This window comes from Giraffa tippelskirchi, chromosome 3 (assembly GCF_054371585.1).
Source record: "Giraffa tippelskirchi isolate mGirTip1 chromosome 3, T2T-mGirTip1v1.2.pri, whole genome shotgun sequence".
NCBI lineage: Eukaryota > Metazoa > Chordata > Mammalia > Artiodactyla > Giraffidae > Giraffa > Giraffa tippelskirchi.
In genome coordinates this window covers 96031354-96048308 of record NC_137277.1, presented here as the reverse complement: position 1 = coordinate 96048308, position 16955 = coordinate 96031354, and the positions used below count along the sequence as shown (strand labels likewise).

At 34.5% G+C, this 16955-nt stretch overlaps 1 protein-coding gene and 1 non-coding gene across 3 annotated transcripts in view; one reads left to right on the top strand and one right to left on the bottom strand.

Moving 5' to 3' along the window:
* Window positions 1-14927, top strand: part of GCA (grancalcin) — a 44919-nt gene extending 29992 nt beyond the window's left edge. For both annotated transcript variants that reach the window (XM_081581592.1, XM_081581591.1), the window contains 6 exons: window positions 3903-3972; window positions 8225-8268; window positions 8552-8699; window positions 11153-11266; window positions 11606-11664; window positions 12328-14927. In XM_081581592.1, coding sequence (XP_081437718.1) covers window positions 3903-3972; window positions 8225-8268; window positions 8552-8699; window positions 11153-11266; window positions 11606-11664; window positions 12328-12354 — 462 coding nt within the window. In that variant the 3' untranslated portion in view covers window positions 12355-14927. The remainder of the gene's footprint in view (window positions 1-3902; window positions 3973-8224; window positions 8269-8551; window positions 8700-11152; window positions 11267-11605; window positions 11665-12327) is intronic.
* On the bottom strand, window positions 5244-5348 carry LOC145543926 (U6 spliceosomal RNA). Its single transcript, XR_014081168.1, has one exon. It is a non-coding gene; the product is annotated as a U6 spliceosomal RNA (small nuclear RNA).
* Window positions 14928-16955: the final 2028 nt, after the last annotated feature.

Sequence of the window (16955 nt, the reverse complement as noted above, 5' to 3'; positions counted from 1 at the left end):
CTTATTAAAAATTCTGTTAGTTTGGTGTCTAACATGTTAGGAGAAACCAGGGTGGTGCATGGAGACTGAGCCAGATAGGATCTGGGAAGAAGTGATCTCTGTGTAAATCTTCTTGAGGAGGCTGGGGCAGAGTATCACAGAGACTTGTAAACTGTGGATGTTTCTGGGAGAGCCTTGATGGTAAAGCAGATCAGGAAAAGGTAAAGGAAATGGGGTGGAATGAAGGCGCAAATACCAAACTAATGGGCAGAGACAGAGATTCACTCTTGAGTCTTAGACACAGACCATGTCTCTTTCCTTTTATAGTAGTCAAGAAGATTTATTGAGTGGTTAGAATTTCAGAGAAGTTTGATAACATTTTTCATTCACTATTCATTCATTTAGAAGTTCACTAGATCCCATATGTCTTTCTAGAAATATATATACACAGAATTATTATATGTTGCAAACACTTTGTTTTGGCTACCCAAATTTCATTCAAAACATCCTTTTCCCTTTTCGTGTGTATTAGAGGTTGGAAAACCCTAATCCTGTCTCAGACACCTTTGTATAAAGGTAGCCATGTGCCATAATACTGGCCATTGAGATGTAGGTGCAATTTCTTTAGGATGCATTCCTTTTCCAAATGAGGAAAGCTTAGCTGAAACTAGTGTTAGCCCTTTTTCCTCCTTCTGGAAAGGGGACTACTTGCCTGGAAAGGGGACTTGATGTTTGGAGGTGCTGTAGCTATCTTGTGATCTTGAGGCCAGAAACTTGAGATAAAGGCCTGTGGATGGGGGATTTGGAAATATGAAAGGAGATTGATGGCCTCATTAAGTTGCCTCAGGGTCTTGATCTGCCTAGCCCCAATAAACATTTATTTGTTTAAGCCCTTTGATAATATTTTCTATTGTTTGCAGCTAAATGCAATCCTGTTACCTTCAGTTCAGTTCAGTTCAGTCGCTCAGTCGTGTCCGACTCTTTGCGACCCCATGAATTGCAGCACACCAGGCCTCCCTGTCCATCACCAACTCCTGGAGTCCAGCCAAACCCATGTCCATCAAGTTGGTGATGCCATCCAACCATCTCATCCTCTGTTGTCCCCTTCTCCTCCTGCCCCCAATCCTACCCAGCATTAGGGTCTTTTCCAATGAGTCAACTCTTCGCATGAGGTGGCCAAAGTATTGGAGTTTCAGCTTCAACGTCAGTCCTTCCAATGAACACCCAGGATTGATCTCTTTTAGGATGGATTGATTGGATCTCCTTGCAGTCCAAGGGACTCTCAAGAGTCTTCTCCAACACCACAGTTCAAAAGCATCAATTCTGCGGCGCTCAGCTTTCTTCACCGTCCAACTCTCACATCCATACATGACCACTGGAAAAACCATAGCCTTGACTAGATGGATTTTGTTGGCAAAGTAATGTCTCTGCTTTTAAATATGCTATCTAGGTTGGCCATAACCTTCCTTCCAAGGAGTAAGCGTCTTTTTAATTTCATGGCTGCAATCACCATCAGCAGTGATTTTGGAGCCCCCCCAAAAAAATCTGACACTGTTTCCACTGTTTCCCCATCTATTTCCCATGGAGTGATGGGACCAGATGCCATGATCTTAGTTTTCTGAACGTTGAGCTTTAAGCCAACTTTTTCACTCTCCTCTTTCACTTTCATCAAGAGGCTCTTTAGTTCTTCACTTTCTGCCATAAGGGTGGTGTCATCTGCATATCTGAGGTTATTGATATTTCTCCCAGCAATCTTGATTCCAGCTTGTGTTTCTTCCAGCCCAGCGTTTCTCATGATGTACTCTGCATACAAGTTAAATAAGCAGGTGACAATATACAGCCTTGACGTACTCCTTTTCCTATTTGGAACCAGTCTGTTGTTCCATGTCCAGTTCTAACTGTTGCTTCCTGACCTGCATACAGGTTTCTCAAGAGACAGGTCAGATGGTCTGGTATTCCCATCTCTTTCAGAATTTTCCACAATTTATTGTGATCCACACAGTCAAAGGCTTTGGCATAGTCAATAAAGCAGAAATAGACATTTTTCTGGAACTCTCTTGCTTTTTCAATGATCCAGCAGATGTTGGCAATTTGATCTCTTGTTCCTCTGCCTTTTCTAAAACCAGCTTGAACATCTGGAAGTTCATGGTTCACGTATTGCTGAAGCCTGGCTTGGAGAATTTTGAGCATTACTTTACTAGCATGTGAGATGAGTGCAATTGGGCGGTAGTTTGAGCATTCTTTGGCATTGCCTTTGTTTGGGATTGGAACGAAAACTGACCTTTTCCAGTCCTGTGGCCACTGCTGAGTTTTCCATATTTGCTGGCATATCGAGTGCAGCACTTTCACAGCATCACCTTTGAGGATTTGAAATAGCTCAACTGGAATTCCATCACCTCCACTAGCTTTGTTTGTAGTGATGCTTTCTAAGGCCCACTTGGCTTCCTGATACCTTATTCCACTCTTATCTGCAAGGAACTCTTAAGTAGTATAATACTGGGAAAAAGCATGTAATCTATAGCTGACTATATAATAAACTCATTTTATAAAACTACAACCTAAAATATAAGAATGTATATTTTAGACATGTATATTTAGAGACCAGACATGTATATTTAGAGACCTTTATTTGACTTACAAACTATTTCATTGTAATAGTTGTCAACAATGATTTGCTATGACTGTGCTATTGGTACTATTTGACATTTTCCTTAAATTTTTGTTCTACCAAATACTTGGGTTTATTTCCCCAAAACAAGCAGATTAAAATGCAATAAATAAACTGGTATATAATTAAATATCTTAAAAATTTAAGACGATCAGGTAAATCTAATAGGCTTGATAGACCTAAACAGGGTCAATATCAAGAGAGACAAATGAGGTGAATGGTGCAAACACAGGGTCAGAGTCTTTATTTAAAAACTGGATATTTTTTTCACAAATTTTTTGCATTAATTTTGTTTTTTTAAATATTGCCTTAAAACATAATTTATTGTAACTACTGAGTTTTGTTAAACTTCCTCAAATTTAAAAGTTAGTCTCTCACTTGCCTGATAATGTTTATAATACTCCTTAGAAGTGTTTATAATGCTCCTTATACATGTTTATAATACTTCTTAGAATTAGTTTGTAAAAGTTTTGTTTGTTTGTTTTTTGGATTCTTATAAACTACATGCTTTACATTTGCCTCCCTAATCCTTTCCCAGAGCTGTTGTTTTGGATCCATGACCATGTATGAGATGCTTCCAAGTAAATGATTCTACTCTTTATTTTTGTAGAAAAGAGGATGAGATACTGAAACATAATGAGAATATTTAACCTGTTTCACTTTGATTGTGATTTCTTATTTGTGACAAAAGATTTTTTTCCCATAAGAATGGCAAAGAATATTTGGACAAAACTCAGAGGAATAGCACCAAAATGTAGAGGGACTCTCAAGCTGAGAGTAAAGATGTGGAGGAAAATGATATTTTCTCTTCCCAGTGAAAGATTCAGTATCCTTTAGAAATAAGCTCCCCTCAAAAGAAGCATGAAAGAAACTTTTTGAGACTTCTCCAAACACATTTTAGGCATTTTTCTAACTTTTTATAGTAGAAGTATAATGATTCTCACAAGATTTTACTTAGCATTATTATAGGACAGAGTGATTATGCTGTTTTTCAGAAGTAGAGAATATAAATTATATGTGAAATACCTGCATAATTTAATAGAATAAACTTTGATTGTGAAAAAATATTCATGTTGTGTGTTGTTCTCTAATATGTCTTTGTCATCAGTAATTATCTCTATAATTTTGTAGTTGATAATCGAGTAACATTTTGAAGATTACATATTTATTCATTGGCCTCGAACAGCTAGTTAGCATTTTAGTATGCTTTTATACAACTTCTTTTATTAATCAGGCTCTAATTATTTTTTAACAGGATGGTGAAGTGGGTGCTGAAGAACTTCAGAAGTGTTTAACACAGTCTGGAATTAGTGGAACTTATTCTCGTGAGATCTTTTTTATGTCCTTCTGTCGAAATTGCACTAGGAAATTCACTTTCTAACTTTTTTGTTTCCATACTTGAAATATTTTTCAAAACTTTTTTATCACATACATTCACACACATAATGCAGAGTCAAATAATGCTACAAATCTCGTTAAGTAAATAAGTTCAGTGTGCATTCCACCTCCCCGAAGTTAACCACTCTTAGAAAAAAATCTCTTTCAACTTCTTCCAGCTAATTCTTTTGAACTTTGCCTCCATATCCCAAATAGCATGCTTTTATTGCCATTGATTTTCAGTTTTGATGATAATCAATGATTACGTCCTGTTGTGGACAATGAGGATGTAACCCTTTCACTCGTGTCCCTGCCTTATGCACAGGAGCCCTTCCCTTCCCCTCCCCCATCCAGTATAGCTGTTAAGTAATTTTCATTAGGTCAGTAATCAGCATTTGCTTTATTGTTACTGTCTAAATGCTCTTCCTGAGTCTTAGAATAATATATGATTAATTTTCCTTTTTCTGTAACTGCTTTTTCTGAAATTAATCCCCATCCTGGAGCTTTCTGTTGTGCCTCGTTTTCTGGGTCTCCCCTTCATTCCATCCCTTGGTCTCATTTTAAATTTGATAAAATACATTATTAATTAGCTTCTTAATAAAAATACGTGGGAAATAAATCTTTTGAGACTTTCTGTGAAAATGCTTTCATTGTGTCCTCAGAATGAAGTGACTAGCCAGGTGTAGAACTCCAGATTACAAAACATTTTGACTTAGAGTTTTAAGCTCCATTGTTTCCAGCTTCCATGATTGTTTGATCTTTTTGTTTTCTGCCTGTACGTCATTTGTGTTTAGTGTGTGGAGGCTTGTGAGAGCTTCTCTTTGCCTTTGGTCTGAAATGTCACAGTGCTGTTCCTTGGTGTGTGGGGGATACGGAGGGAGCTTCCAGTCGAGACTCATTTGCTTTCATTCTGAGCAGTTTTCTTCAGTGCTCTTTTCTCCATTTTCTCCTTGTGGAATGCCTGCCATTTGGATTGGGTCAATTTTCTTTTCCTCTCCTGCCTCTTGGTTTCTTCTACTTTTGGGGAAATCCTGGGTGGCTTAGTGATAAAGAATCTGCCAGCAATGCAGGAGACACAGGTTTGATCCCTGGGTCAGGAAGATCTCCTGGAGAAGGAAATGACAACCCACTCCAGTATTCTTGCCTGGAAAATCCCATGAACAGAGGAAGCTGGCAGGCTACAGAGAGTAAACAACAACCTCAACTTTCCTTTTCTTTTTTTTTTTCCAAACACTTCAGGAACTTGAGTGCCATCCTTGTGCAAAGGCCATGCTAATTGTCTCTGTATTGTTCCAATTTTAGTATATGTTCTCCTGAGGCTATCATTTCTCCTGTAATGTTTTTAAATCCAAAAGCTATTCTTTTTTTCATGAATGCGACATCTTTCCTTTTCTATCTGACATTTTTAATGTTTTTTTTTTTCCCCAGGTTTTCTTCCTCCTACATAACCTTCTTCTTCAATGTTTTTTCCCAGGTTTGTTTGTTTGACTGTCTTTCATGTTAGCTGCCTTTCTCAGATGTCTGATGATGCTTGGTTGCTCATGTTTAACTAAAATACTGGTTAGAAGCCCTGAGAGCTGGGCTGGGTGTTGACTCCAGACTTCAGAGCCTGGTGGTTCAGCTGGGCAGTTTGTCCTGCAACACTGGGCATCAGGATCTTTAGGGAATTCTTTTGGGGCTGGTTGTCCAGTTGATCTGCTCTCTGGAGCCAAGGACGGAGGACTCAGCAGGGTTCTCAGTCTTTTGTAAATTGTCACTTTATTTCCTTGTTTTAATAGATAGCCCTGTCTTCAACAGTGCCTGGTTTCCTGCAGTGTATAGACCCCTCCATAAAAGAAAACTCTAGATGTCTGCTGGCATGGGAGTAGACAGGGCAGCTATCCATGAGGCTGAAGCAAGAAGATCTGGGGCTTCAAAGGCTCCTTAAATAGGCATTCAACCAGTCTTTCTGTTTTTGTCTCTACATTCACACCCATTTTCAGAAGTACTGCCAATTTGTAAAAGTTTGGGGTCTCTTCCAGGATAACGAGGCTGCTTCTCAGCTTTTCTTATTGCAAGATCAGGAAGCCACTTTCTCAGGTGGAGGTTGTCAACTTATGTCCACCTACTTTTCATCTTGAAAAGTTTTGTTCCTTGGTTTCCTCTCTTATTCTCTAAAGGATTACAAATTGTAAAAATTCAGTTTAATTCTGTCCATTCTAATGTGGTGTGGGGAGAGAGTGAAAATCTGTCAACTCTCCTAAAACTTCTCTTCTTCTATTCTTTGTTATTTACTTTTACATTTACTTGGTTCTATTTTGAGACTGATTGAAGAGCTGGTTAGTTGATGACTGAATTTTTGTCATTTATTATCATCTATTCAGATTTTTCCACTTAAAGAATGTATGCTATGTTAACTTTAAGGCAAAATAGATCTAATTTACTGGACAAAATGATGGAATGCCATTCCAGAGATTTCTCCCTGTCCCTGCCTGAGAAGTTTTTGTATGAAAGAGCACTAGTCTCCAATCCTTTCTCTTCCACCTGTTAGCTCTGTGACCTTGGGAAAGTTTATCTTTCTGGGCCACAGCTGCTTTATTTGTAAAACTGGGACTATTATAGGTTAGGTGTGTTTATGTTAAATCACAAAACATACACTACTGGTTCATGCTGCTGCTGCTGCTGCTAAGTCGCGTCAGTCGTGTCCGACTTTGTGCGACCCCATAGACAGTGGCCCACCAGGCTCCCTTGTCCCTGGGATTCTCCAGGCAAGAACACTGGAGTGGGTTGCCATTTCCTTCTCCAGTGCATGAAAGTGAAAAGTGAAAGTGAAGTCGCTCAGTTGTGTCCGACTCTTCGCAACCACATGGGCTCAGCCTACCAGGCTCCTCCGTCCATGGGATTTTCCAGGCAAGAGTACTGGAGTGGGGTGCCATTGCCTTCTCCCTACTGGTTCATAGTAACTGAAGTAACCATAGTCAGTTGAATTGCCAGTCTGAAAATACCGTAACCATCTATTCTACAATTGATACCATGTGAAACATTAAAGAAAGTTTTTTAATTAGTGGATTGTTTTATAATTTTCTTTAATGAGTCTAAAATTTAGCTGAAATAGTTTTTTTCTTTATAAAAATTTCAAAATATTTTATCAAAAGCATAAATAATTTTAAGCATTTTTGCTTATTCATTTGTTTATCTTAAGGACCTACTAGTAAGAACTTTGTAAACTTCACTGAACTGTACTGACATAATATCTCCTTCATCAGGACTATGTATAATTAGTCTTGAGATAAATCAGCATGCTAATTGAATGTAATTATGATAAGGATTAGAAAAAATTAAATTTTGCCTAGTAAGTCCTCATTTATAGTTCTTTAAATATGGAAGTGTTAATATTTCTGATTTAAGATAGCAAACTATCTTACTATCTATATTTCTTTTTCCTTTCTTTCCCCCTCCCCCCAAGAAAAAGCAGTTACTTTCAGTTCTGAAGCTCATCTCTTTCTTACTTGGTTGAGTGCCGTAAACTTCCAAATGATTTACCTACATCCAGATTCATCATACTTTACTCTCTATGTAGTCTTTCTGTGTCAGCTACTGTTTTTGAAATGGAAATTTTAGAATTGCTCCTATTTTAACGTTGTTGATTAGTCACTAAGTCATGTCCAATTCTTTGCGAGCCTGCCAGGCTCCTCTGTCTATGGGATTCCCCAGGCAAGAATACTGGAGTGGATTGCCATTTCCTTCTCCAATCTTTTAGTAACTTCCATTGGTCTAACCCTTTAGGGTGGCATTCAAGACTCATTATCTGGGCCTCATCTGAAATCATTATATGCCTCTCATTCCCATATGCCCTAAGCTTTAACCAAATCTCTCAACACTTTCAAGTTTTGTGATCTCACTGTGTGAGAACTACTTAAGCTGACTTGGCATTTGTGTTAGGAAGACTAAAGCCCTCTTTTTCCCTTGTTTAGTTTTCAGTATTTTATAATTGCTTATTTAATTACCCAAATCCCTTTAGTAGATGTGAGTAGTATGAAGGTAGTAATTTTTGTCTTTTTTTTTTTTTTCTTTCACTATGCATGCCTGACAATCAGAGTTTGTTCATTGAGTGATGTATCATTTTGGCAGATGGTAAATGTTTTGTTTTAAAAACAGAAACTGTTGCAATTTTACATAAATAGGGCAGAATTTAATTCAAATAATAAATATGTTTTATAGCCTTCAGTTTGGAAACCTGCAGAATTATGATTGCCATGTTGGATGTATCCTTGAGTAAAAACAAAAAATACTTGAATATAGAATAATTACCCTTAAAGCAGTTGTTTAGGTATAAATGATCATAGTAAGCTAGAGTGTTTAAAAATACTTTGTAACATCCTATTTGAATTCCATTCTTTTCCATTTTTACACAAATCTATTTATATGCTAAATTGTCCAACTTTTGCAGAAGTGAGCTTACAATTTTTTAGTCATTTGTTTGGAATTTTGAGTCCAGGTTAAATTCTCTTTGGTATCAGAATTTATTTTCATTAATAAAACTATCAGAGAGATTACACAGGAAAAATGGGATTTAATGAATTCAAAGAACTTTGGGCAGCTCTTAACTCCTGGAAGCAAAACTTCATAGCTGTTGATAAAGACGGAAGTGGCTCAGTAGAGCATCATGAACTGAATCAAGCCATTGCTGCTATGGGTAAGCATATTAAAATTCTTTAAATAAATCCAGGTCGTCTTTGTTCTTTGATCAGATGAATCTTGTTTGTTTAAACTTGCTAAGTAATAAAAGGGTATGTTATTTCAGGAGCTATTGTCCAGTTTGATTTCAAGGTTATAGATACATTCTGATTAAATATCTTTAACAAAACCATTTTATTTGTAAGCTTTTCAAAGGATAATCTTTCATGCATTCTGTTTGATAAAACAGTTTCTGAATTTCCTATGTTGAATATACTTAAATTTATTCTAATTGTTCATACTCATCATTTATATTGTATACTTTTGTAACTTGGTAAGATCTCTAATTTGATGGCAAAAGCTTATCTCAGTAACAGGTCTCCATACATAGTCTAGTTTTTCTTCTTCTGTATAAGTATAGAACACACAGTAGACACCAAAAAAAACCCCTCAAAATGAGAAATCTACATTTTAGAGTATCTCAAAAGACTGTAACTTTATTTTTATCATATCTCTGATAAGCTAAAGTTCTCAGTCTGTTGTCTTTCAAAAAATGATAATATGAACGGTGTGTAACTTGCTTGGGGCTTCCCTCATAGCTCAGTTGGTAAAGAATCTGCCTGCAATGCAGGAGACCCCAGCTCAATACCAGGAAGATCCTCTGGAGAAGGGATAGGTTACCCACTCCAGTATTCTTGGGCTTTCCTTGTGGCTTAACTGGTAAATAATCTGCCTGCAATGTGGGAGACCTGGGTTCGATCCCTGAGTTAGGAAGATCCCCTGGAGAAGGGAAAGACTACCCACTCCAGTATTTGGCCTGGAGAATTCCATGGACTACATACAGTCCATTTAACTTGCTTACAATAACATAGTTTTAAGTAGCTTTCTTAATTTTATTTATGCTTGTGATTTTATTTACACTCATTTCTAAACAAAATGCTTTTGTAACAAAACTAACTTTTGAAAGATTGTACTTTTCAGAAATCTGAACAAGTGTAAATTATCTCAAATTTCAGTTTAAAGTCAAAACCATGATTTTGTTTTATAAAAAGACATTTTAATAAATTGTCATTTTAGGGATAGTCCTGTCCATATAAACTTGTATAGTTTAATTATAGAGTCTTAATTCCTAATGAATTAAACTTGGTTCTTAATTCAGCACAATGTTGGAAAATTAATATAGCCATTTGGAAAAAAGAAAACCACCAAAGAATTCACATAAGCAGTTGAATGTAAGTAACAAAGAGGCATTCTGTATTATTCAAATTTTAGGCCTTCAGATATATTTTAAAATATTCAATTTTTTTTTTGCTGAGAATGCTATGGAAAATCTTGTGAATTTTATCAGTCCCATATCCACCCGGATCATAACTCTCTAACAGGAAGCTCAGGGTTTATTTGCATATAATAACATTCACTTGCATATTTGACTTCTATTAATTTATACCTTTCCTTTCAGTTACTTTTAGCAAGTTTCCTGGATTGCATTTCATTATAGCTATTTGTAGAATTATCTTCTGTTGCATTTATTTTCATTATTTTTCCCTTTGCTTGGATGAATGTCTTTTGTCTACATCTAATCCAGTAATATACAAAGACAACATTTCTAAGCCAGCATTCTTCACAGTAAAATATACACATCTCATTAAATACATAGGACCATCACTAGAGGGGGCAACAAGTGAAATAAATTAATTTATATTTCTACTTACTCTTATTCCATTCTTTTAAATTTTAGTTTTTTATATATTTTAAAATGTAAATCATCAAATAGTAATACTTGTATAGAATTTAAGACTACATAATATACATATAATGGGAGTGAATGATCCAAAATTTTTTATTCGAAGTATACATTCAAAAACTTTTGGAGTCCACTGGGCTAGACAGCAAAGAACCAAGAAAAGAGTAAAAAGACTGGTTAAGATGAAAAATCTATGAAGAAATATAATAAGGGTTATAGGCCAAAATGGAATAACATTTCCCTATTTCTTCCCCTTCTAAGTAACCATGTTGATTCTCAAATTTTCTTTGACTCTTAATACAGTCAATGGGAAATACAAGTTTGAATGATATCAAAGATCACTAATAATCTTTGCTTTGATGTTTTTGAAGAACTATAAAATTACAGGGTTTAAAAATTGATGAGTTAAAGAACCTGTGACTACATTAGACATTATTTCAAAATGAAAATATATTTTACAAGCACAAAAGATAGTTTTCTTTTTCCTAGCTTTGACTTTTTATAGAGTCGGAATTGTGTAATTTATGTACCACTTTTGCTATTAGTAATAAAACCTTTCCTGATGAATTTCAATAGGAATGTGTTTTGTTTCTGATATATATTTTTATGTAATTAATTCTGAAAGTTAATTTGTTTTATAACTTTATTAACAAGAATACATTGTTGGTTAATGGTGTTCTTATGATGTGTAGTTTTAGAAGCTTTAATCTAACAATCCCTTTTTCTAGGTTATAGGTTGAGTCCTCAAACGGTAACTACCATTGTCAAACGTTACAGCAAGAATGGAAGAATCTTCTTTGATGATTATGTTGCCTGCTGTGTGAAGCTTCGAGCACTGACAGGTATGGACCATTCATGGGCATAGTATTATGGGGCTTTTTTCCCCAAATGATGTCCCTCATTTTCTTCAGCGAAGTGATAGTATTATGTGTCTTCCCCTCTTTATTCACTGTTAAATCTTATCAGAGTTCTAAGGCTTTAAAACTTTAGGAATGTAAATAGTGAAAAAATGTTATAGCTCAGTTTTCGAAAATTTTCTTCATATTTCAGTGTCCTGGGACATAAAAAAAATCACAAGATTTACTAGAGTATAAAATCATTTCTTTTGTAAGAACTGGGGGCACCAGTTATTTAAAACTAGATTTTAAACTGTAACACAGAAAGTAACTTCTTGTTTAAAGATTTCTTTAGGAGAAGAGACCACTTGCAACAAGGGGTTGTGAGTTTCGTATATGACGATGTGAGTATCCTGTATTGCACTTTTGATATTTATACTGTGTTCTGTGTGTATTTATAGTGATAAGAAAATGTAAATGATCTCTGGTTTCAGTAGTGGAGATAATATATTTTAAAAACTATATTCTTTTTCTGTATTTTTCAGCGTAACTCAAATATAAAATTCAGTAGTAGTACAAGTAATCAATTTGACTTGATATTAAACATAAAAATACTTTAAAATTTTATGACAGTGATTTTGGCAGTTTATGTTCCAAATCATTTTTAAGGGCAAATTTATAAAGAGCATTTTATTTGTGATGATCTTTCTTCTGAAAGAGATAGGAAATGTTCATCTATGATAGGTAGTGGAACTATTCATTTCTCATCTTCAATTGTTGCTATTAAGCTGAGTCCATGTTTTTTTTTGTTTGTTTTTAATTGAAGCTACAGGAAAGGTTATATTTCACCTGTTCTTAAGTGTTTCAGGGTTTTGTTTTATTTGTGTTATGTGGAAATTATAAGGTCAACTTTATCCTACCAGTATAATACTGGTTTGAGTTACAAGCCTTAGATAGTAAAAATTTCTCCTCTTGAGAAAATGCCTCTGTGGAATATAATTAGAGACAAAACATTAAAGACAAAAACCATGTTGTTGTTACCAACCGATGATTTTGCCTGTTATTAGTTTTTGCAGGGCACAATGGCAGTTTGAATGTCTAGAATTTGAAAGCTGAAGAAATACTGTGAGTTTCTCTGCTTAGAAGAAATGAACTGGACTCCTTAGAATTAAAGCTTCTAAGGCTTTTCCGTATTCCATATATTGAACCTCTTCTCTGAGTTTTTACTTTAGCTCACAGTGCAAAGCAATAAAAGAGATGTTTTTGTATTTGGAATATTATTGCTTTTAGTAAAGTTATAACTTTAGAGATATCTGCATAATAAACATAGGTGTATAATTAAGTGATATAAATACTTCTTGGCTTTAATTTTCTTTCTTAATTACAAGATAGATTATATATTTTAAAAAGATAGATTGTATAAGAAGCTAAATGATGAAAGCCTAGATAAAACTAATTTATACTTACCTGAAGGTTAAAAATTATATTTTGAAAAATTTATTTGTAGTTGTTGGTATTTGAAGATGAGCCTGAAAGGGAAGCCTAGATTTTGTGCCATCTTTATAGTAGGGTTTTTTATTTGCTCACATAATCAGAAAACAGAAACTTGTGATTCTTCACCTGTGAAGAAGAAAATTGTAATTCCTAAAATTTTATCCTGGATCACATTAGGTGGACCATAAATTAATCTATGGTGAAATAAAACTACAGGAGGCATTGTTTTTCCTTTCTTAATTTTTTTGCAGTATATGTTTTTCTTCAGTGTGTTTTATTGTTTTCTGTGGAACAAAATTCTTAATGAACATAACTTCTTTCTCTGTACTTTATAGATAACCTAAAATGGCATCTTTGTTTAAATTTAGGTTTTCTGCAGATGACATATTTTTTAATGAAATGTCAATATTTAAATTTGTTATTTTAAACTAAATTGTTTATACATATTGCTATTAGCTGTTTATAAAATTTTTAAAAAAATCAAGTAATCTACCACTTTGTTGAAATGTTTAGAAATTATATGTTTGACTTTCTTGACAGCATTAGTCTGTGATTTTGACATTAGTAAACCCATAAGTCTTTCTCAGTAAGTGTAATGTGGGTCCTGAGCATGGTTCTGAGTGGCATTACTATGAAAATTGAAAGTGGAGTCACCAGGTTCTTAGCATTTTAAGATTACTGATATAAGTTGTTATAGTTAATCAGTCCCTTTCTGGGCAAACGTGCCTCAGTTTTCTAAATGAAGAGTTAGTAAACCACATACTTTTATTACACTTTAACTGATCATCTTCTAGCTTAAAGGTGAATACAAATTAACATAATTTTAATATGGCTGTGATCAAATTAATAATATAGTTTTTCATAGAAGTTTCATAAAAATGGAGGAAGAATGGTAGTATCTTGAAAAAAAAAAACCTTTTATAAACATACAGAATTGTAGATCAACTTTCACTTTAAAAAAACCTGGAAAGGAAGTAATGTATATTCTTGTTGATATTGAAAAGTTTATATAATTAGCTGTCAGATTCATTTGGTCAGATTTATAAAAATGTGTGAATAAATAATTCATGTAATTTTGTCCTCTGGCTGTTAATTTTTTTCATGAACATATATTTGATGATGTGAGAGCATACTAACTGAGCCATAAAAGATACAGAATTCTAATTAGCAGTGTTGTAGTAAAGAGACATATAAACACACTGTGTATCATTCATGTGATACCATGACTCAGCAGCATGGAATCTTAACATATACTTTGTACAGTTGGTTGAGTTACTGTACTATTCTGAGGTCAGTTATAATTTTCCTTATTTGGACGCTCATAGTTGAGGTAAAACTTTTAAAATGGTATGACATGAGTCATATAAGTTTTGTTAAACGACACGTTGCGTTAGAACTTTTACATGCTTTTCTTAACTCATCCTTTACCAAAGGTGTTCCTATGACTTCTGGTCATAGGAGGTCTGAAAAAGTTCTCAGGACCAAACGTATTTGGGAAAGCCTCATCTTCCTCAGGAAGCTTAATAAAACCTAAGGTACAGAAAATCTCAATTTTATTTGACTCAATTTTTTCTGAATTTTTTTAACCTCAGAACCCTACCTCCTAGCAAAACTGATATTCTATGCCAGTCCAACCTGATTGTCAGACAGTTGTTTTGCACTTCAAATTAGATAATCCTTTTTTTTAATCCACAGAATTTTATTTGCATCTAGCCCCTTTTCAAATTTTGCTTATACTAATGAGGAGAACATAAATCTAGAAATAAGATTTGTGAAATCATCACTTTCCTTCCAAATTCCCAAATTAACATTATTCCAAACACTAGTGTCATTTTGGCCTTCAGGACAATTACATATTTTTCTAGTGCTCAGTTTTCTAATCTGTATACATTAAAAAATCTTATATAAACATTGGCCATAGAGAATACGTTACCAGGATTTTTCTGCTGAAATGCAATTCATATTTTTTATGCTTCTAAAATAATGTAAACAGAATCTATTACTAAGGTAAAAATTAAGTCATTTTATAATGAACATGAATGTGAATATAGTGTGGTAGTTTGTACTAATTAACTCATGCCCCAGTTTTCTTATGATGATGTAAATTATTAAATCATGTACACTCTTAATGTCTAAGTGCTTTTATTTATACAATAAACATGTTTCCATGTCATTTTGAGAATTTTTTTTAATAAACATTCAAATAGCTTGCTGTAAAGTTTTGCATCATACAAAATCTATAACATATATATTAAGAGATACTTCAGTTCAAGTAACAGTGCAGTAATTCACCTATGCTTAAAAGACTGCCAAATGACTAAATGTCAGGTATTGCACTTCTCTTTTGAGTGGCAGTTTACACATTTTAAATTACATCAAGGGGTAATCAATACTATTGGAATCTTAATTTGGTCCACTTTCAAGTGTAATTTCAAGGACTGTGCCCATTTGATCTATCAAGCATGCATTCAGAAACAAAATGTAATAGAAAAATGTCTGGTGATATGTTTATTTCCAGAGAAGGCATTTACCCTGGAAGAGAGTAAAATTTATTAATGTATTTAAAATCTGTGTAATTGAAAATATAAATTGTGATGATTTCTTTAAGTAAAATATACAAATCAAGGTCACTGTTATGGCATTACAAAACTGAACAAACAAATACTGTATGTCAGAAGTGTGCTTTTGTCTTTTTATGTTTGACAGACATAAATGATATTTTTTTTTGTAGCAGTTTTCTGGGAAATTAATAGGAGTAAATTTGTTAAAATCTGGTAAATTAAATCTAGTGAGTAAAATTCAATACACTTTTCAGGTTAGTATATTCTTCTTTTCTCTTAAACTTTAAAATGCAACCATGAGTGTTTTATTACTTTGAAACATATTACAATATCACAATTTTGTTGGTCACAAATCATTTTCATAGCAAATTGGGCATTTTTAAATAAATGTACAATGCTAAGGCATCATCTAAGAGTATGTCTTGATTTCATAATACTAGATGATACAAATAAAAATATTTAGAACTTGTGTTATAGTGATGAATACAGACAGGGCTTTTAAATGAACACTGTTCAAATAATTTATAGTCTAGAATAAGGTCATAAAATTACATGTCTTTATTGAACTCAAATTGTCCTGTAACATGGAGTTCTGAGCACAAAACTACTTTACAGAAAACTGGGAAAGTTAAGAAAAATTTCTCTGTCTCACTAGCAGATCATTATTTGAATCCTGGGAAACTTGCGCTTTTGTTTTTTGCCATGTCTACCTATCTTAAAAAGCATAGTAAAGAAAAGAACCTTATATTACTTAATATTCCTTTTACCCATGTAGCTTGATAGTATGCAGCTTTGTGTATGACTTTTTGAGCATTCAAATTTCAGATGTGCTTCTATATTTGAATAGATAAGTAGACACTGGTGGCAATTCTATGTTGCTATGATGTGCCCTACAGTGAGGGGAGCAGCAGGCTCCTTGCCTGTGTGCTACTTAGGTCTTTAGCTGTGCCCCTTCTGCAGCGTTAGAGATGGTGGCAGTTTGGGAATCTTACAGGGAGTGAGAAGAATTGGTCTAGATCATATTTAATAGCTATGTTCAGAGACAAGTATGCCAGGAATTAGTACCCCTTCTTCTGATACAGTGTATGTGTCTATGTGTGTGCCCTTGCATGGAGGGGAGACAGAACCTTTTTCCATAAGCGTGAAAATACAAATATGTACTTTATAGATACAGTTATTTGCATTTTAGTTGACTGTATTTGCTGCTGCTGCTAAGTTGCTTCAGTCGTGTCCGACTCTGTGCGACCCCATAGACGGCAGCCCACCAGGCTCCGCCGTCCCTGGGATTCTCCAGGCAAGAATACTGGAGTGGGTTGCCATTTCCTTCTCCAGTGCATGAAAGGGTAAAGTGAAAGTGAAGTCGCTCAGTCGTGTCCGACTCTTAGCGACCCCATGGACTGTAGCCTACTAGGCTCCTCCGTCCATGGGATTTTCCAGGCAAGAGTACTGGAGTGGGGTGCCATTGCCTTCTCCTGACTGTATTTAATCACATTTTATATTGTTATGATTACTGAAATTGCAAAGGATAACCTGAACATTGCTAATATGGATATTACTAATATCCAGAAACATACTAATTAAAGATCCATATTCTTTTGAAAATTATAGGCCACTTGTTAACTGAACTTGTGAATATGTAT